The sequence below is a fragment of the Triturus cristatus genome, chromosome 8 (assembly GCF_964204655.1).
Source record: "Triturus cristatus chromosome 8, aTriCri1.1, whole genome shotgun sequence".
NCBI lineage: Eukaryota > Metazoa > Chordata > Amphibia > Caudata > Salamandridae > Triturus > Triturus cristatus.
Window position 1 is genome coordinate 572,201,564 of NC_140591.1, and position 27,495 is coordinate 572,229,058.

At 41.7% G+C, this 27,495-nt stretch overlaps 1 protein-coding gene across 1 annotated transcript in view; it reads right to left on the reverse strand.

Moving 5' to 3' along the window:
• Nucleotides 1–21,171: 21,171 nt before the first annotated feature.
• Nucleotides 21,172–27,495, reverse strand: part of LOC146802433 (kelch-like protein 1) — a 771,680-nt gene continuing 765,356 nt past the window's right edge. Inside the window, exon 11 of the mRNA XM_085623756.1 lies at nucleotides 21,172–26,162. Coding sequence (XP_085479882.1) covers nucleotides 26,103–26,162 — 60 coding nt within the window. The 3' untranslated portion in view covers nucleotides 21,172–26,102. The remainder of the gene's footprint in view (nucleotides 26,163–27,495) is intronic.

Genomic DNA, 27,495 nt, shown 5'->3' on the forward strand with positions numbered 1-27,495 from the left:
GAGATGTGGAGTGAACCCTGGTGGCCTGCCACCCTGGTATGTGCACCAGCCCCTAAACAGGTGGTTAAAAAATCTAGGGGCCATATTATCAAGAACGAGCGATAACATTATCGCCAATTTAGCGGTAGGAAACTGCCGCTAAAGCGGCAATAAGGGGCTTGATAATATGCCCTAGAAGCCCAGGTTCTGGTGTCAAGGACATCAAACCTGGGCTTCTATTGGAATTCTCTGGGGCATATTTTCAAGCCCCTTATCGCCGCTTTAGCTGCATTTTCCTGCCGCTAAAGCAGCGATACTGTTACGCCCTAGGTGTCTGGGTGGACTCTGCCCTTACCTTTCAGACTCACACCAAGAAAGTGGCAGGGACCTGCTTAGGCATATTGCATGGGCTTAAACCGCTGCTGGGGTTTTCAGACCTGTCCATTAGGCAGGTTATTGTTCAGGCTTCCATCCTGTCGCGATTGGACTACGCTAGTTCACTTTATTTGGGGACTAATAAGGCTGAAATTCAGAGACTGCAGAGGGTTCAAAACGCTGCTGCCAAAGCTCTTCTTGGCTTGCCTAGAATGTGTTCTACGACGAACGCCATCCGTCGGCTACACTGGCTGCCTGTGGCCAAACACGTAGAGTTCAAGTCCCTCTGCATTGCTTTTAAAATTGTAAAGCTCTCATCACCAGGCATCCTGTCTAATTTACTTGCACCTTATATTTCTGCCCGCCAACTCCGGTCGATGGGTTATCGTCTGGCAATTGTTCCTCGGGTGAGAAGTGTGCATGCCGGCGGACGTTCCTTTTGTACTTTGGCAGCCAAACTCTGGAATGCGCTACTTTTGCATATTCGTGGCATGGATAACTATTTGTCATTTCGTAAAGCAATCAAAACGTACCTCTTTCCTCTACCCGAGGCCCTTTGGTAGCTTTGCAGTTTTCTGCTATCAGCGCTGGGACGCCCCTTTGCTGGGGCAGCTGTGCGCTTTAGAAAACGGTATAACATAACATAACATAACATGTTGATGTCTTTCTCCATGACTTTGGCTTGAAAGGGTAGTGGTGAGCTCGGTCTGTAGTTGCTGTGGTTGTTGCGGTCTACTGGTGGCTTTTTCAACAGGGCGGTGACTTCTACATTTTTCCAGTTTGATGGGAAGGTGGAAGTGGTTAAATAGGAATTGATGATTGTGATGAGAGTAGCTGTGATGAAGGTGATTCCCAGGTTGAAGATGAAGTGGGGGCAGACGGCAGAGAGGACTGCTGAGCGTGGATGGTTTTCATCAGGGCGCTGGTGACTTTGTTTAAGAGGACTTCCAGTTGTTGATCTTCTATTTGCAGGTGGTGGCAGAGTCCAGCTGGTCAAGGAGGTTAGGGTTGGTGGGATGAGGATCACATTTTTTGTAGATCTTGGTGATCTGGTTGAAATATTTTGAGAGGTTAACACAGAGTGTTTGGGGTGGGATGATGTTGCTATGATAGCGGCATGTAAAATTATGTTGCCATTGTAATCATGATTTTTAAAACTACAGGTTTCCTTTATTTGGAATACTTGTCTAGGTGAACAATAGGGTATGCTCCATATTCTCATATATGTAGCAGACATTATATTGCCCTTATGGTAGTGTGGTATTGTTTATGCTTACTATAATTTTAACCATATACTGACGCTGGAGATAGAGGTTTGTTAGAATGAAAGCAAATTATTAATAATATGGTGTTCCTTAGTGATGCAGGAAAGAGTAAGGAAAAATGTGGTTTGGGTATTTGGGTAGGCAATTCCTGTTATGGCATAACACGGAGCCACAGATACATCAAATGGTGACCAAAGGAGATGGGAGCCCTGAAAAGGCTTCCAAGGAGCTCTGGAGATGGCGGAGAAACCAGCAGACTGGATGCAGTGCCCAGACCGCTCCACTGGTCCATTATGTTCTTGACCCCGACTCGAGGGTGGGGTGCAGCACGGCCTACACACAGCAGCATGCCTGACACAACCGCTAAGTCGGGTGCTAGTGCTGGAGCGGGTAATGCAAAAAAATTTGTATACCCTCCCCATTTAGCATGTTTACTAATTAGATTAATTAATTAATTATAATTGAACTAATGGTTTGAAGTGGTAATAATTATTCAACCTTATTAATGTCTGAAATACACGACGGGCATTGCTTTGCATGACTTTATTAAATTGTAAACTAAATTATGTACGCATACTAATGATAGACAATTAGAATATTGCATGATATATGTCGCTTTTGTGATGTATTTGTGATTTGTGCTTTATTTTGTAAGTATAAAACGGCTTGAGTGTTGCTTATTGCTAGATAAATACAAACACATATGGGTATTAGTGAGGGAATAACATTTTATTAGTCATTTTTATGTATTAATTATGTTTTGTGTTTCTTTTTCTTAAGTTGACCATTTGGGCCTGCCACAAAATGGCTGCCTCTGGTGCCTAACCTGACTGGCGACGCTGTATGAGGCTTGGGTGAAGTGCGCCTGCGCTGACGCCAGCTACAATGGCGTCGTCATGACCCTAACCAGACTGTACCCTTCAAGGTTATCCCGGGAAGCAAGCCAGCTTTTCAGAAAGAACAATAATGTGCTTCTAAAAACCGGAACAATCAAGTTTAATGACCTCAGAGACATTATTTTGGTGGGAATCCTGTCAGATGATTTTGATTGACCAACCAGAAGATTTGAAGACCCGTTTTTGCTACAATTTGTCAATGATTTTTACTATAAATTATGGTAGAATAGAGAGGTTGGTGCGGGTTCGTTTCTGGCCTTTCTCGATTTCCTGACGTTATGCTGACGGAGAGGACGGTGACACTGCAAGACAGCTGTTTCCCTGGATCTTTGACGGACTGAATTAATGCCCAAACTCCTGATGAACTGAATTACTAAATTTGATGGGCATAGATTTGCGAGATTGCCAGATTTGACATAGAGGACGACAATTAGCCAGAATAGGTAAATATGAATGGCGACTTGATTAAATGAATGATTTAATTTACATTAATTAGATAAAGATTGAAATTGAATAACTACAGAAATGAGTTGGGTTGTTTATTCATTGAATATGTGTTAACGAAAAGATAAATTAGAGAATTAGAATTCAATCTAAACCTGCAACTAACTGATCCATCCCGATTTATGAGAGGAATAGTAAAGGTGAAGTTCAGGGCCTAATGAGTATCAGAAGGCTGTGTAGATTTGTCACTCATTAGGATAAAAGGTGGTATTTCCTTTCATGCCAGCGTTTGGAAGATAATCGGCTCCTAAGAAACACAGATTGATGGTGAGCGAATGTTGGTGTTATGGGCCCCACCAGCGAATGTATGGATAGTGTGTGTATGTGAGATCTTTGGTCTGTGACGGAGGGAGGGATTTCGCACTCAACGCTGGAGCACAAGCAGCATGGCAACCCGCACTGGAGAGACTTACAGATTAGTGGCAGGGAGTATGAATCTGCATGTGATGCAGAACTTTGCAGTCAGGGAGAAACATTAGGTACCTTTACACTGCATTAGACCCACAAGAGACCTCTAGGTACTACTAACCTCTGCCCAGAAAAAGAAGGAATGATGTCCTCATGGTGCCCCCTCTTTTGCAATAATCTCATGATCAAGGAAGAGATTGCTGAATCTGAACACCTGATCACTCAAACAACCTAAAGAGGAGAAAGTATAGTCCCTGACACTGCCAGCGTTTGGAAGATAATCGCCTCCTAAGAAACACAGATTGATGGTGAGTGAATGTTGGTGTTATGGGCCCCACCAGAGAATGTATGGATAGTGTGTGTATGTGAGATCTTTGGTCTGTGACGGAGGGAGGGATTTTGCATTCCACTCTGGAGCAGTTTTTCTGGTAGCAGGATGATGGTTGTTATTGTTTTAGTTTGGTGATTATTGCTTGTACATTGCTTATTGATTTTTGGTTATTGATTTATGTACTAACACTTTATGTTGAGTTACGTTGAGTTATATGTTGTTTGCACGGCTTCTGAGATGTAGGAAGTCGGAAAGTTTGTAACGGTTCCGTAGTAGAGCAGAGGTAAGCGCTACTCTTGGGAAAGATGGAATTGTTGTTGCCCTGTAGGTACACAGGGGAAATGTGTGACAATTGAAGTTGCATGACGCATTGTCTGGGTTCGATTTGGTAGCATCGTTGTGTGTTGCCATTTGAGACATTTATAGTGTGACAGAAGTGTGTATGATAGCGAAGGTTACCTGTGAAGTTCTGGTCTTAGGTACCAGGGATCCAACTGGCATTCCGATAAAGCTTATCACTGGAAAGGTGATAGGTATTCTCTGAGCTTGTTAGAAGGACAAAGGAGAGGTAAGCGCTGCTTTGTTAACGTATGTCATAATTCTGTAGTAGAACAGACTGTTCGCTGTTCTCGGGAAAGACAGGATTCTGTGTGAATGTACTACGTTTTTCTTGTGTGAACGAGCGTGAATGTAAAGGCATTCGGGTTAATTACGAAACTCTGGGATGATTTCTCAGGAGCATTGGGTCTCCAACTATGTGTCTTAAATACTACAGAATCAATTAGCTAATGCTTGTTAGAAGGGTAAAGTAGGGAGATGTGCTACTTTATCAACGGAAGTAATGATTCCGTAGTAGGGCAAAGGTAAGCGCTGCTCTCGGGGGAAAGACGGGATTCTCGTGAGAAAGTTCTTTTTGCTGTTCTTTGGTTAGCGAAGCGGACAATGGAGATGTTTCTATGTTGTTACTAACAGAAGTGTAGAAATTGAAACAAAAACTTACGGAGCAGATTTATAAAGGAGGGGTAGACAGGAGCAGGAGCAGGAGCTGCCGCAGCGGCTGCTGACGTCAGAACGACCGCGCTGGGATTGGAAAGTCGGTCTGAACTGTGAAACGCTCCGGATTGGTGCGTTAATGTACGCCGTGCTAGGAGTGGAGAAATACAGGGTGACGTAGACGCTCCTTATTGGTGCGTTAGTGTGAGTCGCGCTGGGATTTGAGGATTGTGACAGTGACGTAAACGCTCTGAATTGGTGCGTTAGTGTAAGTTGCGCTGTGATTGGATAGACTAGCGATACGCGAAAAACAAGTAAATGTATTACGATCCACCAGAAAAAGAAAAAAGGACATGGTTAGGAAGAATCAAGAAGTGGTTTAAGAAGGACAAACCAGTTAAAACTAGGGAAGGACAGTTACTTCCTCCACCAAAAACACCCGCAAGACGGAGTATTAGCTTTTCCAGAACATGGTTCATTTAATTTGGCTGTTTTGAGAAATTTGAGAGAAAAAATGATGAATTTAAAACCAAGACCTAGGCCGACGCAGTTTGAGGCTTTCACGGAATGGGAAGACGAAATGCATGAACGAGAGAGACAAAGAAATGGTAGAGGATATAGGTACCTGTTTGGAAGACAATACGGACATGAAACGCATAATGATCGAATGAGAAGATGGCGGTATGCGAATATGACTGAGGGTGTGTTCCCTGTAACAACTGTAGGGGAGAATGAAGGATGAAAGTGTGTAGAAAAGAGGCATAATGTGGAGTCGAGAGGGTACGGATTGAATGAGTCCGAGGATGATGTTATTGATGCTATGTTCTATAAAAATCCACCACCGTATCGACCAGAACCAGAAATATTAACTACAAGTGCCCCAATGAGAGAAACAATGCGAATTATAAAATCGGAACCAGAATCCCTAAGTTTGGGTAAAAACAGTGCTACTAGAGAAGTAGAAAAGAGGTCGGAAGAAAAGACAGATGGAGAAAATTCTGTAGAATTGGCGAAAACGACCCTGGAATTAACTGAGAAAATAAGAGAATTGACTAAGAATCTAGAAGCGGTAACTGTTCCAGTAACGATAGGTCCAGTAATGCCTATTTTTGATAAACAGAAGGACAGTGAGCATTGTTTGACAGTCCCTTACAGAAGTAAAAAACCGGTAGAACAACCAAGAGTGAGTCAGAATGAGAATCCATGGAGGCAAACTAGGAGTGTAATGGAACCGAATTTTACAAATAATCCATTTGTAGATCAGAATTGTGCAGCGAGACGTATGACAATGATAGAGACAGTGTCAGAAACACAAAAAGATTTTGGACACGGAAGTGTAGAAAAACCAGTAGGACCATCGACAGAAGAGTTAAGTGAATGGTTAAGAAGCTTGCAGAGGAAAGACAAAGAATCCCAATCAAGTGATGTGGCCAAGTTACGAATGGTATTAGAAGAATTAATAGTAGGGACTATCCCAACAGAAAAATGTAAAACCTATCAGGATTAAGAATTATTATTTTTGTGCAAGAGTGTGACCTGGAGAGCAAAAAACTTACATGAAAGGTTAGAAGAAGTGGCAAATGAGATGGGCATTGATATTGAAAATGTAAAAGCCTTACAGAAACCATATCGAGTAGATTTCACCGAAAAGGATATTGAGAATATGAACACCACAGGACGAATAGGTCAAATTAAGGACATAATCATTTTGCTGAGAAAATGGGGAGACGTGGATAAATGGAGAAGTAGTTGGTATAGAAAACGAGATGATGCCTCAGATAAGACATTTTCAGTATTCCCTGTGAGAGAAAAGGAGAAGGTAGTGACAGAATGTCCTATGAGAGAAATTCCAGGAGGAGGATATGTGCATGTCCCATGGACAAGACAGGATATTTTGTCTTTTACAAATAATTTCCCTCGACTGCGTGAGAAGCCCGTCGAGCGGTACAGGCAGTTAGACAGATTTGTGAAATTGTCTAAAGTATTATGGATTGATTTGAATAGTTTGTTTGACATAATTGTACCAGCAGATCTATGGACAGAGTGCAAACTTATGATTAATTGGCCAACCCAGGAATATCCTAGGGATCCTAAAGCAGGAGCTCCAGATCCTGAGGTAATGAAGAAATATGAGCAGGTTATGGTATTTTTGAAAAATAAAGTGCCCCCTAAAGAGACAGATTGGGTCAAAATTGATCAAACACACCAGGATAGTAAAGAGTCAGTACATGCAAACTATGAGAGGCTTATACTAGCTTTTAAGCAGTTTAGCGGAGATGAGAATCTGAGTGAAAAGGATTTGAGTAATTTTGTATACAGATTTGTATATGGTTTACGTCCAGAAATTGGTGAAATGATTAAACAGCATACGGTAGATTGGCAAAACAAGAAAATAGATGAAGTATTGAGACATGCTAAATACTTCAGTGATGAAATTGAAGCAAAACAGCCGAAACTAAAAGAGAAGGCAATGTGGGCACAGGTAAAGGTAGCGGAGAGACAAGAAGCACAATTAGTGGAACAAGCAGGGTCAAAGCCGAAATGTAATCCTGGGAAGAATAAAGGGAATATTGAAGAAGCTAAAAAGAAATTTCCGTGTCATAATTGCAGCAGGATAGGGCATTGGAAATTCGAGTGTAAGTTTCCCCCGAGTACTAACAATGAAAATCCATCATTGAACCCACAGGTGCAGCATGAGGTGAGTGGTCAACTGCAGCAACAGCAGCAAGTTGTTCCCCCACAGAATCAGGTGCCAAAACCGCCTTTTCCACAGAGCAGAAACTCACAGAAGTATAGTAGTGAATCGGGATTCTACAATGAAGAACAGGTAAATAAGCTGCCACGCGCTAGCGCTGTCTCGCAGTATTGGCTGCAACGCGATGAGGGTGACTCAGAAGAAAGCTATTGACGGTGCCGAAGGGAGGAAGGAGAGTGCGTACTTGGCGCAACTCTAGAAGTAGACCAGACAGGACCTTTTGTAGATGGGAAGGTTAATGATGAAAATATTACTCTCCTAGTGGATACTGGTGCTAGTCGATCAACTGTTAGATCTGCTGATGTTAAGAATCTTCCTCTCTCGGATGAAACAATCCAAGTAGTTGGTGTGTCCAACAGACAGATTAAAACATATCTTACAGAACCAGTGAAAGTTAGTATAGGGAAATTTTCAGAAATGCACCGCTTTGTGGTGTGTGACACCAGTCCTGTGAATTTATTAGGTAGGGACCTGTTGTGCAAAATGAATTGCACTATAATCTGTACTCCGGATGGAATAGCTTTTGAAACACCAGATGATGATGTACTGTATAAAATTACCATAGCTAACAGAGAAAATGAAGTTACTGAAACATATGCTGTATTTAACCCTGATGAATTACCTAAAGAATTAACACAATCTGTAAAAGCAGAAGTTTGGGATTTCACTGGAGAAGATGTAGGGCTAATGAGAAATGTAGACCCAATTAAAATAACAGTAAAGGAAGGAGTAACATATCCAAATGTTCCACAATACAAATTGATACCAGAAATAATTGAAGGAGTAACTCCTGTAATAGAAAAAATGATCAGGCAAGGAATCTTGAGAGAAATACTGAGTAGTCCATGTAATTCACCGATAATGGGACTGAAAAAGCCTAATGGGAAATTTAGGATAGTGCAAGATCCGAGAAAGGTGAATAAAATTGTGGTATCATGTTGTCCCATTGTACCAAATCCATCAGTGATTTTATATCAGATTCCCCATGATGCAGAATGGTATACAGTGATTGATCTGTGTCATGCTTTCTTTTCCATCCCATTACACCACGACAGTCAGCAAATTTTAGCATTTCGTTTTTGCATGGTGCCGAATCCCACAGGGGTATACAGAAAGCCCCTCAATATTCAATCAGCTATTACAGTCTTTGGAGAGTCTAGAAATGCACGAAAGCTCTGTATTAGTTCAATACATTGTCGACCTTTTGGTAGCATCAAAAACACGTGATGCCTGTGAGGTAGACACAATAGCCTTGCTGAATCATTTGGCAGATGGATGACTTAAGGTGTCACCATCGAAATTACAGTTTTTTAAGAAGGAAGTACAGTATTTGGCACATAACATTGAGAAAGGACTGAGGAAAATAACCATAGACAGAATCAGAATCATAAAAGGAATGAGAGCTCCCATGACTCAAAGAGAGGTGAGCATGTTTTTGGGAATGGTTGGATACTGTCGTCAGTGGATCAGCAACTTCTCCTTGATCGCAAAACCTTTGGTGCGATTAACGAGAAGTGATGTGAAAGATCCCATCGAATTGAACAAAGAGGAATTGGCAGCGTTCAGAAAATTGAGAGATGGTTTGTGTGAAGCACCTGCATTAGGTATGCCTGAGTATGTGAAAGAATTCGAGTTGTATTGCAGTGAGAGAAATGGATGTGCACTTTCTGTGTTGATCCAGAAGCATGGAAAACTGAGAAGACCAATTGCATATTTTTCATCAATGCTTGATCCAGTAGCTGTAGCTTTACCTGTATGTTTGAAAGCGGTGGCTGCAACATGTCGAAGTTTGGAGCAGAGTGAAGGAATTGTGATGGGATATCCATTGAAAGTGTTTGTACCTCATGATGTAGCGATCCTGTTAACAAGGAGTGCTGAGTGCAGCGTATGCGGTATGCACAGTCGCAGCAGTAATAGAAGCGTCCTATCTGAAAGGAGTGAAGTCGGTCCAAGTAGCAGAACTCGTGGCTTTGACTAGAGCATGCAAGATTGGAAAGAGTGTGAGAGTGACTGTGATAACTGACACCCAGTATGGCTTTGGAGTGGTCCATGACTTTGGCCAACTATGGCTACAAAGAGGTTTCCTGACCTCAAGTGGAACTCCTATTAAGAATGCTGAAGTGGTTGGAAAATTGCTTGAGGCGATACAGCTGCCCAGACAACTGGCTGTTGTAAAATGTGCTGCTCATAGTCAAGGTGGTGATTATATCGCCACAGGAAATAGATACGCCAATGACATGGCGTAGTATTGTGCAAGTAATCAGAATTTGGTCAATCGGGCTAAGGAAAGAGAAATGTCTTCTTGCTCATTGATGTTTACTAACATTGTAGGAACTTGGGAAGAGGTAAGACAGTTGCAGGAAGAGGCAGGAGATGAGGAAATGAGTGGGTAAAAGCAGGATGTGCCCCAAGGGAAAAGGATCATGTGTGGGTCTATCGAGATGGAAGACCAGTTATGCCTGATAGCATGATGTCTACCATGGCACGGAAGTATCATGGCCAGGGACATGTAGGGAGAGATGCCATGATAAGGTCATTTAAGCAGACCTGGTACAATGCAAAATTCAGACTTGTAGCAGAAAGTCTTTGTCAAAGATGCCTAATATGTCAGCAATAAAATCCTGGGAGGAAGAAGGTAGTGAGTCTGGGAACAATAGGGCGAGAAGGAGGGCCTTTCACCAGAATGCAAGTAGATTTCATTGAAATGCCTCCCTGTAACAGACTGAGGTATGTTTTTGTTGTGGTCTGCCTATTCTCTAGGTGGGTGGAAGCATCCCAACAAGGAGAAATGATGGGATGACAGTAGCCAAACTACTACTGAGAGAGTTCATCCCTAGGTTCGGGTTCCCAGTAACAATTGAATCAGACCGAGGAGGACATTTCCATAATGACATTGTAGGATTAATTTGTGAAGCATTGAATGTACAACAAAAACTACATTGTGCCTACCGACCAGAGGCTTCTGGTGTGGTTGAACAGATGAATGGTACTATCAAAAATAGAATAGGGAAAATGTGTTTGGCCACAGGTATGAAATGGCCTGATGTCTTGCCTATGGTACTCATGACTATTAGATCAATTCCAGACAGGACTACAGGATTGAGTCCTCATGAAATAATCATGGGATGTGCAATGAGACACGTGTTTATACCAGTCAACAAGCTGATGAATATAACTGATGACATGGTGTTGGAATACTGTAAAGGCCTGGCTGACGCAGTTCATTCTGTGTTTCATCAGGCTGGAGCGGATGCCACCACACTTGAAAAGAAGCCAGCCCATGATCTGAGCCCAGGTGACTGGGTAAGGATAAAGGTCCACAGAAGAAGAAATTGTTTGGTTCCAAGGTGGGGAAAACCAAGACAAGTCATTTTGACCACGACAACAGCTGTGAAGTGTGCTGGACTGAAAAACTGGATCCATGCAAGTCACACATTGAGAATTCCGAATCCGGTGGACAGCACAGGAAAAGAATATTTTGATGAATCAGAATCAAGTACTGAGTCGGATGACGAAGAGTCGAAGACTCGAGAAAACTCTGAAAGGGGGGAAACAGAACCAAGTCTAGCTTTGGTCCCCAGAAGTAGCTCTCTGAGAAGAAGATTGCAAATTTTTGAATCCAGCGATTCTGGAAACGAGCAAGAAGCACAGGGTTCTAAAAAAGAACACAGAAAGAAAAGAGGAAAGAGTACTGAAGAAACAATAAAAGAAATTCGTGAAAAGGAAGTACCAGATGAGAGACTGAGAGAAATTCCACCTGAAATAACAAATTTAAGTGAACAATGGACAGGTACAGAGAGAGAGGGACAGAGTTCTGCGGAAGACCCCCGAGGAGGTGTAGGGAACTGCAACATCCAGTTAGGTGAAGGGACAAGTAGCCAGCAGGAAGATTGCGTGTCGGAGATCCGAGGAGGGACAGAAGTAGGGAAAACAAAACAAGTGGTGGAAGAAGAAATTGTTGAAAAGACAAAGCAAGTTGAGACAGAGTCTGAAGACAGTGAAAATGAAATACCTGAAGGTCGAGTTCCAAAAAAGAGAGCTTGGAGGAATGAAAAGAATGACAAAGGAAGTAAAGTAAAAAGAGTTGCAAAAGATGAAGTCTGGCCCAATAAAATAAGGAAATTGAGATATCGATTGACACGAGTGAATTCATCAAGAGCTGAACAGGTGAATGAAGTGACAAGTCAAGAAAAATCAAAAGAAGACGAAATAACTGAGGATAAAGAGAGTAAAAGAACAAGGAAACCTAACTAGAAATATAAGTCACCGGAATGGACGTACGTGGCACTGCCTGAAAAGGGAGAAGAGGCAGATAGTCAAGGAAATCCAGAGGAGGCTGTACTGAAAGTGGTTGAAGAAGAAGTAGAATCGAAAATCCTGAAAGTTCTCTTGTCCGACATTGGAGAAGTAGAAACGGAAGTTCAGGAAATTCTGTATTTGGATGATGAGAGGAAAGTGAAGAATGATGAGATGCCAAACTGAATAAATCAAGAAAGATGTTGATGATGAGAACAAGAAATTAAATCAAAAGATAGATGCTGGTAGAACCAAATAGGTGTTAGAGCCTTAGGTTAGAAAACTAGTTGTGAAGTGAAAGAGGCTAAGTCAAAAGACACGGTCCATTTTAACAAAGATGGCTAACATAGATAGTAGCAAAGGTAGATGTACATTCATGAAAAGATGGTGTAAAATGTGTTGTTGTTGTACAGGATTATTAATGCTTTTATGGAGCATCCTTGCTCTTGTCATTTCTTTTAAGGACACTATAGATACATTAGAAGGACATAATGAGAACAAAACTAATATAGGGAAGATTCCAAAGGTAGTTCCGACTAGAATAGATAACAATTATTTGCATAAGGACAGGTCAATAACAGATTTTTCTAATAATGTGTTTTCAAAATTATTGTATGAATATGTAAAGACAATGGATGTACGGAACTGCTACATATGCATGTAGTTACCTGCATCTGTTTCTGAAGGAGTGACTTATCATCACCTTCCAGCAACGTATGGAATAACATGTAGTGTAATAGCTAGTTTATTTTATCAGACAGTGAAATTAGAATATTATTTTTCAGATGTAGATAACATTTTTGCGCAAGTGCCTTCTTTTAATAAACTAAACAAAGTAAAACCTGCTAGGGTATTAGGTGAATTTTTCTTAGAAACTAAAGAACTAACATTAGAATATAATTTTAGAAACAATCGGACATGCAGTTTGAAGAAAGAGGAAAGGACATTCTTAGACATGGTTGAAGAAAGGAGACTGAAAATGCACAGAAAGGCAGCAGAAGGGAAAGTGGAGAAAACAGTCTGGGATGTAGAAAGAGAAAAACACTTGAAAGGAGAAGCTAGTCCAACTATAGCTTTAGACTGGCCTCAGAAAGGGAAATTTTGCATTCGAAGGAATCAAACTGTGGATGATAATTATTTCCTAGGTAATAGTGAGTGCCATGATACATACCGAATCATGGGTGGATGGGGATTTAAAGGTGGAAAAGATCCAGTCTTTCCTGGATTATATTTTATTTGTGGGAACAGAGCAAATTATCGTTTGCCAGACCATTGGTATGGCACATGTTATGTAGGCCTGGTCTTTCCCAAAACATTTCATATGGATAGAGGAGAAAATGGTCTACATAGTTTAAGTAATCATTTAGCGCGTAGTGAGAGCGAATCTTGGGCAGAAATTGTAGGTGATATTTTTAGAGCATTGATACCAGCAGTCGGAATATCTCTGAATGCAAACAAAATTGGAAGACTTTCAACAGTAGTGGATCGCTTGTCAACAAGCACCGCTGGAGGATTCTTATTGGTAGACACTGAAATGGTTGCCATGCGTGCTATGGTAATGCAAAATCAACTTGCCCTTGATATATTATTGGCAAAAGAGGGTGGACTCTGTGGAAAGCTGAAAGTTCAACATTGTTGTACTTACATTCCTGACGAAAGCAAAGATCTGAAAATTTATATTAGGAATATTACTGAATTGCATGATGAAATTGTACCACTGGAGGTTGAAGGTTTTGGGAAAAGATTGAAAAGAAAAAAGCTGCTATTAAAAATTTCTTAGTTAAGCTTGGTAGTACATTTGTAGGCAAATATTGTTTCCATTAACATGTGTAATTTGCATGATATTAGTGATAAGATTAGGTTGTATTTGTTGTAAGAAGAATAAAAACAAGAAAAGAGTAAAAAGTGAAAAATCAAAAAGAAAAGATAAGAAACAAGAAAGGGAAATTGAGGAGATAGAATTGGAGGAGTGGAAGGAGAGTATGTAGGAATCAGCAAAAAGAGAAGACGTAGGTGAAACTGAATTATGATTAAGAGCAAGAAAACATTTTAAAGATTCCATAAACAACATTTTTGGGTGGTATGGTGATAAAATCACCAAAGGGGGGATTGCTGGAGCTGGTAATGCAAAAAAGTTTGTATATCCTCCCCATTTTGCATGTTTACTAATTATATTAATTAATTAATTATAATTGAACTAATGGATTGAAGTGGTAATAATTAATCAACCTTATTAATGACTGAAATACACGTGGGATTGCTTTGCATGACTTTATTAAATTGTAAACTATATTATGTACGCATACTAATGATAGACAATTAGAATATTGCATGATATATGTAGCTTTTGTGATGTATTTGTGGTTTGTGCTTTATTTTGTAAGTTTAAAACCGCTTGAGTGCTGCTTATTTCTAGATAAATACACACACATATGGGTATTAGTGAGGGAATAACATTTTATTAGTCATTTTTATGTATTAATTATGTTTTGTGTTTCTTTTGCTTAAGTTGACCATTTGGGCCTGCCACAAAATTGCTGGCTCTGGTGCCTAACCTGGCTGTCAACGCTGTATGAGGCTTGGGTGAAGTACGCCTGCGCTGACGCCAGCTACAATGGCGTCGTCATGACCCTAACCAGACTGTACCCTTCAAGGTTATCCCGGGAAGCAATCCAGCTTTTCAGAACGAACAATAATGTGCTTCTAAAAACCGGAACAATCAAGTTTAATGACCTCAGAGACATTATTTTGGTGGGAATCCTGTCAGATGATTTTGATTGACCAACCAGAAGATTTGAAGACCCGTTTTTGCTACAATTTGTCAATGATTTTTACTATAAATTATGGTAGAATAGAGAGGTTGGTGCGGGTTCGTTTCTGGCCTTTCTCGATTTCCTGACGTTATGCTGACGGAGAGGACGGTGACACTGCAAGACAGCTGTTTCCCTGAATCTTTGACGGACTGAATTAATGCCCAAACTCCTGATGAACTGAATTACTAAATTTGATGGGCATAGATTTGCGAGATTGCCAGATTTGACATAGAGGACGACAATTAGCCAGAATAGGGAAATATGAATGGCGACTTGATTAAATGAATGATTTAATTTACATCAATTAGATAAAGATTGAAATTGAATAACTACAGAAATGAGTTGGGTTGTTTATTCATTGAAAATGTGTTAACGAAAAGGTAAATTAGAGAATTAGAAATCAATCTAAACCTGCAACTAACTGATCCTTCCCGATTTATGAGAGGAATAGTAAAGTAGGATAAAAGGTGGTATTTCCTTTCATGCCAGCGTTTGGAAGATAATCGGCTCCTAAGAAACACAGATTGATGGTGAGTGAATGTTGGTGTTATGGGCCCCACCAGCGAATGTATGGATAGTGTGTGTATGTGAGATCTTTGGTCTGTGACGGAGGGAGGGATGTCGCACTCAACGCTGGAGCACAAGCAGCATGGCAACCCGCACTGCAGAGACTTACAGATTAGTGGCAGGGAGTATGAATCTGCATGTGATGCAGAACTTTGCAGTCAGGGAGAAACATTAGGTACCTTTACACTGCATTAGACCCACAAGAGACCTCTAGGTACTACTAACCTCTGCCCAGAAAAAGAAGGAATGATGTCCTCATGGAGCCCCCTCTTTTGCAATAATCTCATGATTTAGGAAGAGATTACTGAATCTGAACACCTGATCACTCAAACAACCTATAGAGGAAAAAGTACAGTCCCTGACACTGAAGATGACCCAGAAGGCCACTACCCTCTAAGAGATCGAGCATGGTGGAGACATACACAGTGCAACTCTCCTCAATTGTGGACACCCTCATGAAGCATTTTCCCTAACCCAAACTCCATGGAAGTGCCCGCAAGAAAGATACTGCATGACCCTCCAGCAATGTGTCAAAGGCCCACATGTGGATCTGCAGTGACCCCAAAAAGGACAACACCTTCACTCTCTATACCACTGCAACCCTGTAGGCTCTAACGAGGTACTTGCCCTAGTACAATCGCCTCACTTCCCCATAGATCCAAGACGCACGCCTCCCAGTGCATCTTGCTAACATGGTGAAGGGTAAAGAACAAAAAGAACACTTACTTGTTGACCAACATTTGGCAATGCACGCAGAGGGGTTGCCACACAAGAGAATATGGATGGCTTTCTCACAGAAATATGCTCTGAAATAGGTCTCCTACGGGCGGACGTCAAGTCATGGCTGCACAAACTGAGGAAGGACGTAGTGGACGAGGGCCAAAACGTGAATGACTCAAAGCACACAGTGAACTCCAGAAGTGAGGAACAGGAAATACCTTGGCGACAAGTATGACAGGTGGCAGAACAACATATGGACTTACAAATAAAGAAGAAAGACCTCAAAAATTGTAGTAGACATACCAACACAGAGATATGCTGGATTCCGAAGGGTCTAAGGGTCCAGATATCTCAACCACACTAAAGATCTCCTCCAGGCAATTAGAGGGATCCTTGATCCACCTCCACCACAAGTGGACCAAGCCCACAGAGTCCTCAACAGCTTTGCCAAGTATGATGCTAGTCCAGACATCCTCACACTCATCCACTTCTTCAATGAAAAAGAAGTCATCATGCGAATAGTTAGAGGAAAAGCCAACTTAATATTTAGGGGCATACCATCCATCTCTTCCAGGATCTCTTAAACGTTGCTGGGAATTCCGCCTCATAACAGACTTTCTTAATGGATGCCACATAAAATACCAATGGGGACCTTCCTTCAGAAAAAAAGTTAAGGGGTCAGGAAAATGGTGAGCCCCACCCAATCTAGCAGAAGCATGATCATTGCTAAACATCAACTATGACAAACAACCCAAACTCCGATCTACAGAGTACTCTACACCATGAATGTGTTTTTGCCAGGAATGGCAGCGGGCACATAGCAACAAAGACAGACCGTCAGCATCAGAAAGGACGGATGATATATCACTACTACGCAGAATGAAACAAGAAGTGACAGAGACAACAGCTAGCGCAAACCTTGACGCAGTAAGCAGGGAATAAAGCCCACAGCATCTGCTCCCTCGGGCTTACATCATAACCTCCAAAGAGGCTAAAACATGGAATGCATGGTCTTGGGAATATACTTACCCACAACCTCCAGAACATCTGCCTCTTACATTTTCTCCTTCCTGGTCAGTGTCACTGCTCTCCCCCAAGCAGCTCCACCATTAAGGGTCGGACCTGACCCTGAGCTCCTTACAGGTAGGTGTTCAAGGCCCTTCTCCACCTGCAGGCTCCTGCCTGCACCTCATCCCTGGTGGTCCAGTGGAAGAGCACACTGCTCTTGTGCTATTACGCTCCTTGCCCTCTGTTCTCTCTTTTCTCTCTTGCCTCTTTTCTCATTTCTTTGCCTCTTTTCTTTTGCCCTATTCTCTTTCTTTGCCACTTTCTCTTTTCCCTTTTTCCTCTGCTCGCCCCCTCTTCCCACGCTCCCTGCCACTGCTGCCCCCACAGCCCCTCCCACCAGTGTGTCGCTCCAGCTCACACTCCCACCTCCCAGCTGATCACGCTCTCCTGACTCCTACTTAAAGACGTGCCAAGGGCAAACCCGTCTGTGCCCATCCACAACCCGACCAGCGCTAGGGACCCATACCGTTATGACCTCAGCACCCTCCACACTCTCAACCCCGGACACAGCAACAACTGCCAGCTCTTGATTCCGAGCAACACCCAAGGCACCTTCACCCACCTCTGGAGCCCAGCAGCAGCTCTCAGCCCACCGAATGCCAGCACACATAAGCGACTGACCTGCATCCTCCTTAACATACGCTCCCTGCACAGACACACTGTAGAAATCTGGGACTTCCTCAACACTCACATGCCTGATATCACCTTTCTCACTGAGACCTGGAACAATGCCAGCTCTGCACCCAACAAAGCAACCACCATCCCCCATGGATACAAGATCCTGAGAAAAGACAGACCGACCCACCCAGGAGGCCGTCAACACCCAGCTAGTACACTTCTTCTATACCAACAACATCCTAGACATCTCTTAATCTGGATTCCGCAGCACCCACAGCACGGAGACTGCCCTCCTTGCCACCACAGACAACATCTGTGCCCTCCTCGACCAAGGCCAAATGGCAGCCCTCATCCTCCTGGTCCTATCATCAGCTTTCAACATCATCTCCCACTGCACACTAGCCACTAGACACCGATGCTGACATCCAAGGAAAGGACCTAGACTGTTTATACTCATTCCTCACAGGCAGAACACAGAGAATACAACTCATGTGCTTCCTCTCAGAGCAACAGAGATCAGATGCAGAGTACCCGAAGGATCCTCCCTCAGCTCCACCCTCTTCAACTTATACATGGCCCCCCTCGCAACCATCATCAGAAACCATGGGCTCACATTGTCTCCTACGCTGATGACACCTAGCTCATCCTCTCTGTCACCAAGGAACCCGACCTCACCAGGCACAACTTCCAAGAAGGGATTAAAGCTGTTGCAACCTGGAAGAAGAAAATCTGCCTGAAACTTATCTCAGAGAAAACAGAAGTCCTCATCCTCAGCTCCAGCCCCTGTGCATGGGACAACACCTTGTGGCCCCCCGCCCTCAGAAACCACCCCACCCCGATGGACCACGCACGAAATCTCGGCATCATACTACACTCATTGCTCACAATGAACCACTAGATCAACGCTGTCTCCTCAAACTGCTTCAACTCCCTCTGCATGCTTTGAAAGACCTTTAGATGGATCCCAACCGAACCCAGAAAAAAATGTCACACATGCACTCATCAGCAGCAGATTGGGCTACGGCAAACTCTCTATGCCGGAATCAGCAAGAAATTCCTTCGCAAACTTCAGACCGTTCAGAACACCGCAGCAGACTGATCCTCAACATCCCCCATCACAGTCACATCACCCAACACCTCCACAATCTCCACCGGCTACCAGTCTAATGAAGAATAACCTTCAAACTCCTCACCCACGCAGATAAGACCCTTCACAACACCGGACCCACATAACTGAAGAGCTGCCTCTCCTTCCACGCACCGAAAAGACACCTTTGATCAGCCCAGCTCTCACTGGCCACTGTCGCACATATCAGCAAGTCTAGAATGGGAGGAAAGTTTTTACCCACCTTTCAGCCAAAGCCTGGAACACCCTCCACCTCCAGCAATCTCCCACATTGCCCCAGTTCAGGAAGGACTTCAAGACCTGGCTTTTCGGGTGACCCCAGTACTCAACGGCGCTGCCCCCCTTCCCGATCCCCCAGCACCTTGAGACCCTCACGGTGAGTAGTTGCGCTTTACCAACCCTAATTGATTGATTACCAAAAGGATGATTTTCCCCTCTCTTCTGTTTTCCTCTTTGCATTTCTTTGTCAAATGTGTTTTCACTTCCGTTCTCTTATTGTATTCCTGCTGCTCAGTTGTGCTTTTGTACAGTCTCTTCATATCACTCATTAACTTGCTTATTTTTTACATAACAGAAGTAGGTGAAAGGTGCTACTGTACACTTGGGTATAATAAAGATCGGAAACAGTGGTTTCATTTCTGAAAATTGAATGCTTGTATGACATTGCCAAGCAGCCCCTTGAACACAAGCTACTATACAGCGCCAAGATAGTTATGAAGCACATCTGCTTTTTATATAATATAGAGTGATAGTGTATATTATTTATTCATAATATTGCATATTCCAAAGGGTGTTGTATGGCTTCTACAAGTAGGCCATCACTAAGTGTAATGCAGTTAAATATGTATGCAGGTAGCTGATGTCCAATGTTGATCAGTTTTTTTACTCTAGTGTATTCTTTTGCTTTTTACCCACTCAGGTGGTTTGATATGTATTCCATGTCTTTCTCTCTTCTGTTTTAGTTAGCTTCTTGTCTCCTTTTGTTTCTGAAGTGAGTTTTCTTTACTTTCTAGTGCTACAACCATCCTTTTTGTATGTGTTTGGTTTTCTATGCTTTATTAACTTTATCCATACGTATGCTCCCCTCATAAAATAGCAAGTATAGAGAAGGTGCTGGTCAGTTCCTGTGGAAAACAAGAATGGGAAAATAGATCTCATTAGAAATAATTAGGTGCTGGTAGGATAGTGAGTTAAAGCGGAGAGGCCAAGTTGTTTTATATTTTCAGGACTCTAAGCGCTATAAAAATGATATTAAAGTAATGCAGTGTTTAAAGAGTTTTCAGTCAAACTTTATATCATGTAACTATAATATCACTTATGATATGGAATGTTTGGCATTATCTTAGTGTGTCTTGTACAGTTAAGAATCGGCACATTATAAACGCCCTAAAACTATAGTGAAGTAAAAACTGTCCAATAAAGATCCACATTTTTGCTGTGTTCTCTATTCTGTACATTACACTCTCCCATTCTCCTCTATACCCAATGTATGTTATTCCCTCTCCTCTGTTTTCCTCTCGTACCCTTCCCATTTCTTTCTTGTCACTTGTCTTTGCATGTCTATTCTTGTCGCTCAGCTGTGCTTTTTATGCGCTCTCTTCACCATGCCCATTTCCTTGTTCATCCGTTAAAAAAACATAATTATGACGATGGTACCCTTGAGCACTGGTGAACAATGAGAATGGGAACAAAGGGTTTCAATAATGAAATTACATGCTAATATGAAATTGCCACACAGACCCTTGAGCAAAATCTAACACGAAAATAGCATAATGACTAGAAGTAACTGTCTAATAAAGGCAAAATATCATCCCATTGAAGTGTCCCATATATGTAAACGTTTTTGTTTTCAAATCCCACATCATTGCAAAATATTTAAAATGAGATTAATTGCTAATATATCAAAAGAATGCAAAGAAGTGATGCAAGATTGCCAAGATCATTTTACGTATCATTAATATTCGTGGACAAAAGATATATAGGTCGTTTTCAGTTTCAGCCTTCTTTAACTGACTCTATAGGCTAGCTGTGACTAATGCATGGTACAAAAAATATATACATAAGAATTATCTTTAATACTTTTAACTTTCTTTTATTTTTAGAATAGGAATGTGTCCTAAATCAACTTCCACTTATTTTGTGAGTCCTCGTTATGGAATATTAAATGGACCGTGCACATCGTTTTTAAACTATAACAGCCACAAACAAAATATAGCTTGATTTTGTTTCAAAATCAGACCTGAATTCACACTGAATGTATGCACTTCACTCGTCATTAATGGGTACAATAACGGGCCCTTACCAAAATCGTCAGATAGGAGAGACATATATTTGTATATAGCGTGATCATTTAATACGTTAACTAACTTTAGATAAAATAGTATATCAGAGGCCAGAAACATTCGAATTTAAATCAAACATCCATTTATTATGATACATAGAAAGTCCATGGCACAAATTCTTCTCCAGAAAATTTCTTGGATTCTCACCCAAGAAGACAAGACAGATACACTGATGAATGAACACACAAAATCCCCAAAACATTTTGTACTTCTACGATGTCTGTTTAGGAATTTTACACAGAACGAGATACAAACAGCAGCCTGGTGATGAATTTTCTTTCTTTACTGTGGCGTTATGAATTTCCGTTTTGTTTTTGATGAAAGTGTGGGCATGGCCCATTAAGCATATAGTGTGCAAAGCTATCATGCAGAGGCCTCCTAAAAAGAGTAAAGGATTCACCCCCAGAAAAGGTAAAATATATATATTTTTAAATTGTCTGAACAGGGGAACAGTTGGGTATGACAACTCACAGCACATACTGATGAGAAGACTTGATAAGCAAAAAGTGACAGAAGCTGAAAAAGAAAAAACTAAATAAATACCTCGTTTTCTGTTTTCAAAATAATTGTGGTTTACATTAAATGCAAAGAGTCAGCACAGCAGGTAGAAGAGGAGAACAGGCAGACATCTACAACATGCAAACACAACAACATTTAGGAGCAGTTGTCCACCCCTGTGCTTTCATACCCTGATGAGTGGTGTTGGTCAATATTTGTACCACATGAAAGTAATAGTGGCAAGGAAAATGTATATTTGAAGACAATCTGACATTTCTCACCTGATTATAATTATATTGAGTGCCCGTCCACTCATGGGAAGGCATTCCTGGACTTTATCCGTTCAGATACGCCTTTTTACAAACACTAGTTAACAATTATAACCAGCATATCATGTCTACTTTGGATCTGAATGCCCCAAGGAAGCAGTCCCATGCTGCCTATTTCAAGTCTAATGAGCCCTGTGTTTCTGCTAAATTGAAAGAAATAAGCTTGGCACTAACGAATCTTGAATGTCAATGGCATCTTGACTGTTCTTCTTTGATTAAATAAAACTGGCACATGTATAATGCCAATTTTAAAATAGCAATCAAATCTATCGAGTCCTCTTATTTCTCCTGCAACATACTATCAGCTAACATAAGACCCGATTTAGACTCTGGTGGATGAGTTATGTACAGTTGCCATGGAAGTGTATTTTACTCTGCCATGGAGAGGGTGCTCTGCCTTTAAATGAAGAGATGTCCGCTAGCCCAGCGGATATCTTTCGCATTTTCACGGCGGTTCCTGTAAATGAATTAAAAGTTTTAATGGACGGCTCAATCAACATGACAGAGCTGTACGTCAATCTTTTCAAAACAAATTCTAATTTTCAAAAACAAAGTCCCAAAGCGGATTTTGTTCTTGAAAATAAAAATAAATAATTACCCCTTAGCTATGGGAGAGTACTCCCTTGGCATGGGGGTCATTTTGCAGTTTTCACTGCTTTTTACAGCCAGGTTTTAGCTAAGCTCTTAAAAATGTGCAGTTAGTTTGCCCATTCTAAATAGGGTGGGTGGACAAATGACAGAACCTCTGATGGCCCCTAGTGTGCTGGGCCAACAAAAGGTGTATGTTGGGGGCAGGGACTGAGTAGCCTCCGTCATTGACATACTGAACGGCTGCCCAACTCTAAATGAGGCAGGCTAACGTTCACTTTGGTGGAGAGGGTTCCACTTCACCGTCACCTTTGCAAAGGAGTACCTCTCCGCCAAAATCTAAATTGGGCCCAAAGTCTGTGTACACTGTGCCACGCTTAAAGAACTAAATGAACCGCATGCCCCATTTATCATGCAAGGCTTGACAATCAAATGTAATCTGATAGCAGACTTCTCTGTAGATACAATTATTTCTGTTACTACCAAGTTTGTGGCGCAAATAGAAACTTGCGATCCTCCTTTTAAATTGGTCCCCAACAATCATGTGATTTTATGCACCAACACAATCTGCTGAACTATATGCAGGTAGGTTTTTGGGTCAGTCGCAGTACTGGGCAAATGGTGGTGGCTATATCTGACTAACTATCCTGTCACTCGGATAAGAGCGTGTCAACTTTCCTAATAATGTTCAGTGTGTGGACTGCATTTGATACCGTTGATCACCAGATCACAGTAACTAGATTTGGTGATCTCAGTGTAAAGGGGCTGGCTGTAAAATGAGAATACTACTTTATGAGTAATCAAATCTAGCAATTGGTTCCCACACCCTTCATGTCATCAGTCAGGCCATTGGCACGTGGGACTGCGCATGGGTTCATTTTATACCCTGTGTTCTTTAATCTTGATATGATTCGATTACCCCATCTTATACAGTCTTTTGTGTTCTTTTTCTTTTGTACAGTCCTTGAGAGAGAAACCTCTCTCATTGGCTCGTCTATGTTAAGAACTTAGGCATCAAATTCGACACACAATAAAATGTGTCTACTCAAATAAATGCAGTTGTCAGTTCATGTTTTTCTAGCTGTGAGCAATAAAGTGCAGGCTTCACTATTTCGGTGTCATTCAGTGGTAATTATGAATGCTGTCATCTCCACTCAGATTGATTCTCTCAGTGATCTTTATCTTGACTAGCCAAATTTGTGAATAAAGAAATACTCCTAATAATCCAAAACTCAGCAGCCAGATTAGCTTTTGATTTGAAAGAACAAGATCATATCTCGCCAGCTAAGACCTTGTTACACTGGTTACCTGTGAAGCAGTATGTTCTTTTTAAGTATCTCTACCTGGTTGACAAGGAAAGTTACAGTGAAATGTTGACTCCTTTATCTCACTGCTTAAAGGGGTAATAACCTATCCATTCATTGAGGCTACTCCTTTCTTCTTAAAGTACAAAAAGCCAAACTAACCATAGTTGGGGGAAGAATTTTCTCTACAGCTCCTGCTTCAAAGTGGAATTCTCAGCCTTTCTCTATTCACCCTGGACCTAAAATATTCACATTTGGCTTATCCACTGATAGTGTCAATGTCTAATTATGTGCCTTTTCACATCACTATTTTTTTTATCTGAATGTGTATAGTGCCAAGGTTCACATTGCACATTTTTGTGTAGGAATATTTCTCAATCATAGTGGCATTCGGAATAAGGCTTTGTGTAGTATGATAAGAATTTCTTCACAGCAGATGCATTCGTTGCCTTTAATGTTTTTGAAGATGTAAACAATCACTCATATAACTGGCACAAATATAATGGAACTTCATACCATGGAGGGTGATCAACTTTGGCACATAAACTTCCACTCAAGGCGGTTGCTTGAGGTGTGGAAGAGGAATGGTCACCACCTCTTAAAAAGGGCATTCACATGCTTTGATTTATTCTGAATATGTACCAATTACTACTTATGGGAATGTTATCAAGTATTACTGTTGTGATTTTGAATACACTCCATGCAGTGACATGACCATACAATTCATATAGTGGTGGCACTGTAGAAACTTTAAGAAGTAAACCATACTTCTTGAGGGCATCCTCCAAAAATGTGTTACATACATGACATAAAGGAGGCATGTCCCGGCACCCTGAATGCCCAACACTGTGCTGGCAATGGCAGGTGAGTATTTTATCAATTTTTCCATTTATTTCGATTTTTTGTAAAGAGCTCAATGACACATTTCCTGCTGCCTCTGAGTTTTTGGGAGGAGTGTGGTACAGATGAGGATGGCAAGCACACAGAGAAACATTGTTTGTTACCAGGAATACTAAATTCCTCAATGTCAAGGGCTGTACTTAACATATTTGATCACAGATTTGGCGCATATTTCATACAATACCTAATCAATAATTCTTAATTCAAGTATAGGTTTTTATATTCCAATTGCATTGTTATATCAAAACTCTTCAAGTCCACTAATCCGTATTAGCTTTGGCACAGATCAACATGTATCAATAACCTCAAGCATGCCCATCTAAAAAAACGAAATCAACATTTCATGGCTATATTATTCATTTTCAGGTGTAAACTCAATGCCACCCAGCATCCGCCAAATGACCTCCTTTTCAATTACTCCTAGGAAAAATATTGGGCCTTAATTTATCTGTTACCCGTGACATCATTTAACATTTTGAGGCACGTTGTGGCCATTTGGGCACAGGAAAGTGTGAAAAAGGTGTTGCATTTTGTAAAAGTGCAGGTGGAAAAGTGCCTACGCAAGACAATAAAAGCAAAATGTATGGAATGATCATGTGGAGGGCAGATTCCCAGTTTCATGCACCGACACCGAAAATGGATGATTGCGTAACATTTAGCACTAGCTAACTTGCCATGCTTGCATATTAACAATGGTGCCTTTGTTGCTTTACACTTTCGCTTTTACGTTTCCGGAAAAAAGTAGCTACGGCTCTTGTGCTCGCGCACATTTCAGCAAACTGTGTGCTATCTCCCCAACCGCTTTGTTTTCATGGCAACACGATGCAGACAAGTTTTCATTGCAAGTGACATTGACAATCGTCAAGATTTTGTTTTCATTCCATACAGTATAGAGCAGCGACATATTTAACAGTGTTCATACACAAGACAAGTGCAGGCAGCGTATCAAACTTGGTTCACGTTGGGATCAGTCTTGACGCTTTTATGTGAATGATTTTTACACTCATGCTAAGTCGTAATAAAAATATTTTAGAAGAAGCGTCTTCATCGAAAACAGTTCCATCCTTTCAGTTTACCGAGTTCCTCGGCGTGGCGTTGTAGATGAATCGCGTGCTTGAATCAATAAGGCTTCTCTTTCCTTCACTTCCGAAAGGTTCCCTTCCTTTGATAACTTGAATGACTCGGTTTACGGCGTGAAGGTCAGAGCATCTGACATTAAGCAATGTTCGCGCCCTGCCGTTCATTTGGCTTCGGAAAGTTCCCAGTGAATAGATATTGCGCCTGTTGCACAGCATCAAACTTTTCCAAAATGTAATCGCCGTGTCCACTCCGCGGAACAAACATAACCTTTGCCTTTCCACATTGCGTTATATATTTAAAAAGTGTGCAGATAATACAGTCTCGAATTTTCTCTGATCTGCAAAGAATCAAGGCTTCCTCACCACCACAAGACAGGCGCCAGCCCTTCCGATGTTTAAGGAGGCCTTCTGTGGAGAAAGGAGACAAAATAAAACCATGAGAAACACGTTCAGATAAAAGCAGACTATATATGGGATAAAGTACCCCTTGCTGTACATTATAATGCTATAGCAAGTCACTCAAGTGTTCCATGACCATATAGAGGAACAAGGCTGAGTTCCTTTATAAGGTTATGGAACTTCCAGGTGATATACAATATTCTTAGGATGTATGAGAAGGGGTATGGTTTCCTTATTTCCATAGTGACACCATCATCTTTCCCACAAACCACTTAAACTCCTAGGGCCTGATTACAATGGCAGGCGGACGAGTGTCCGACCGCCATCGTTTTAGGCAGGTGTCCGACCGACTATATGTCGGCGATTCACCTGCCCGATTACAATGCGACCACCATGTAGGCGGTTGTAAAAATGCCTTTTACCATTGCTCTATCTTCTGAGGCCCTAGAAAAGGGCTGCAGCACGAGCCACAATGGTATTAGGCATTTTGCAGACATTCATGCAATGCGTGCCAGGCAGCATGTGGTGCCTGGCAAAGGGTGCATGAATGTTTGGGGGGCACCACATTTGCCCCCCTGAGCCCATGGCAGAAGCCGACAGAAGCCGACAGGGGGCGACGGCCCTGCTGGGGGCCCCCAAAGTCCCTTGCTGGCTGCCTTTTTGTGATTGTCAAACCGCCATGAAAAGGCAGTCGGAAAGGGCCATTGTAATGCATATGACAGGTCCTCCACAGGCAACGTCCCCATTGTAGGGATTAGGGTCGTACCCGTGGCTTCGACGGGCTCCTTGAGCTTGTCGGGGGCATCAGTCGGGTCCTCCATCTGCTGCGATATGACCAACCACATCATAATGCGGCAGTCGGAATGCTATGCTGGATGTCAGTGAGACCGCTACCAATGGCTGTCCCACTAACATCATAATTGGCTCATAGTTTGTAGCTCTTTCATATGGAAGAGAGTTTGTTGCAAACATGAAGATTAAAAATAGATCTTCTAGCGTAAAATTAAATATATAAAAAAAGCTGTTTGGCATTTGTTGCAAAACAATATTAGTGTCAGTTTAGTAAAAGGTTCGGTATCTTAGAATGTGCAGAAACATTCAGAAGGATTATAACTTTTCTATAATTACCTAAGAAGTGCCACAAATAAACATGTAGCCATTAACCTCCTTTCATTTTACAGCTAGAAAAACAAAACAGAAAAAATAAAAGCCAATTTCCCTTTTCTTGCTTTGTGACCTGACCTGACCGGCTTGTCCTCTCGGCTGCGGGCTCTGACCGCAGGCATTGTGACATCAGAACTCAACTGTAATGCGTTATTACAGTTGAGTTTTGATGTCTTTT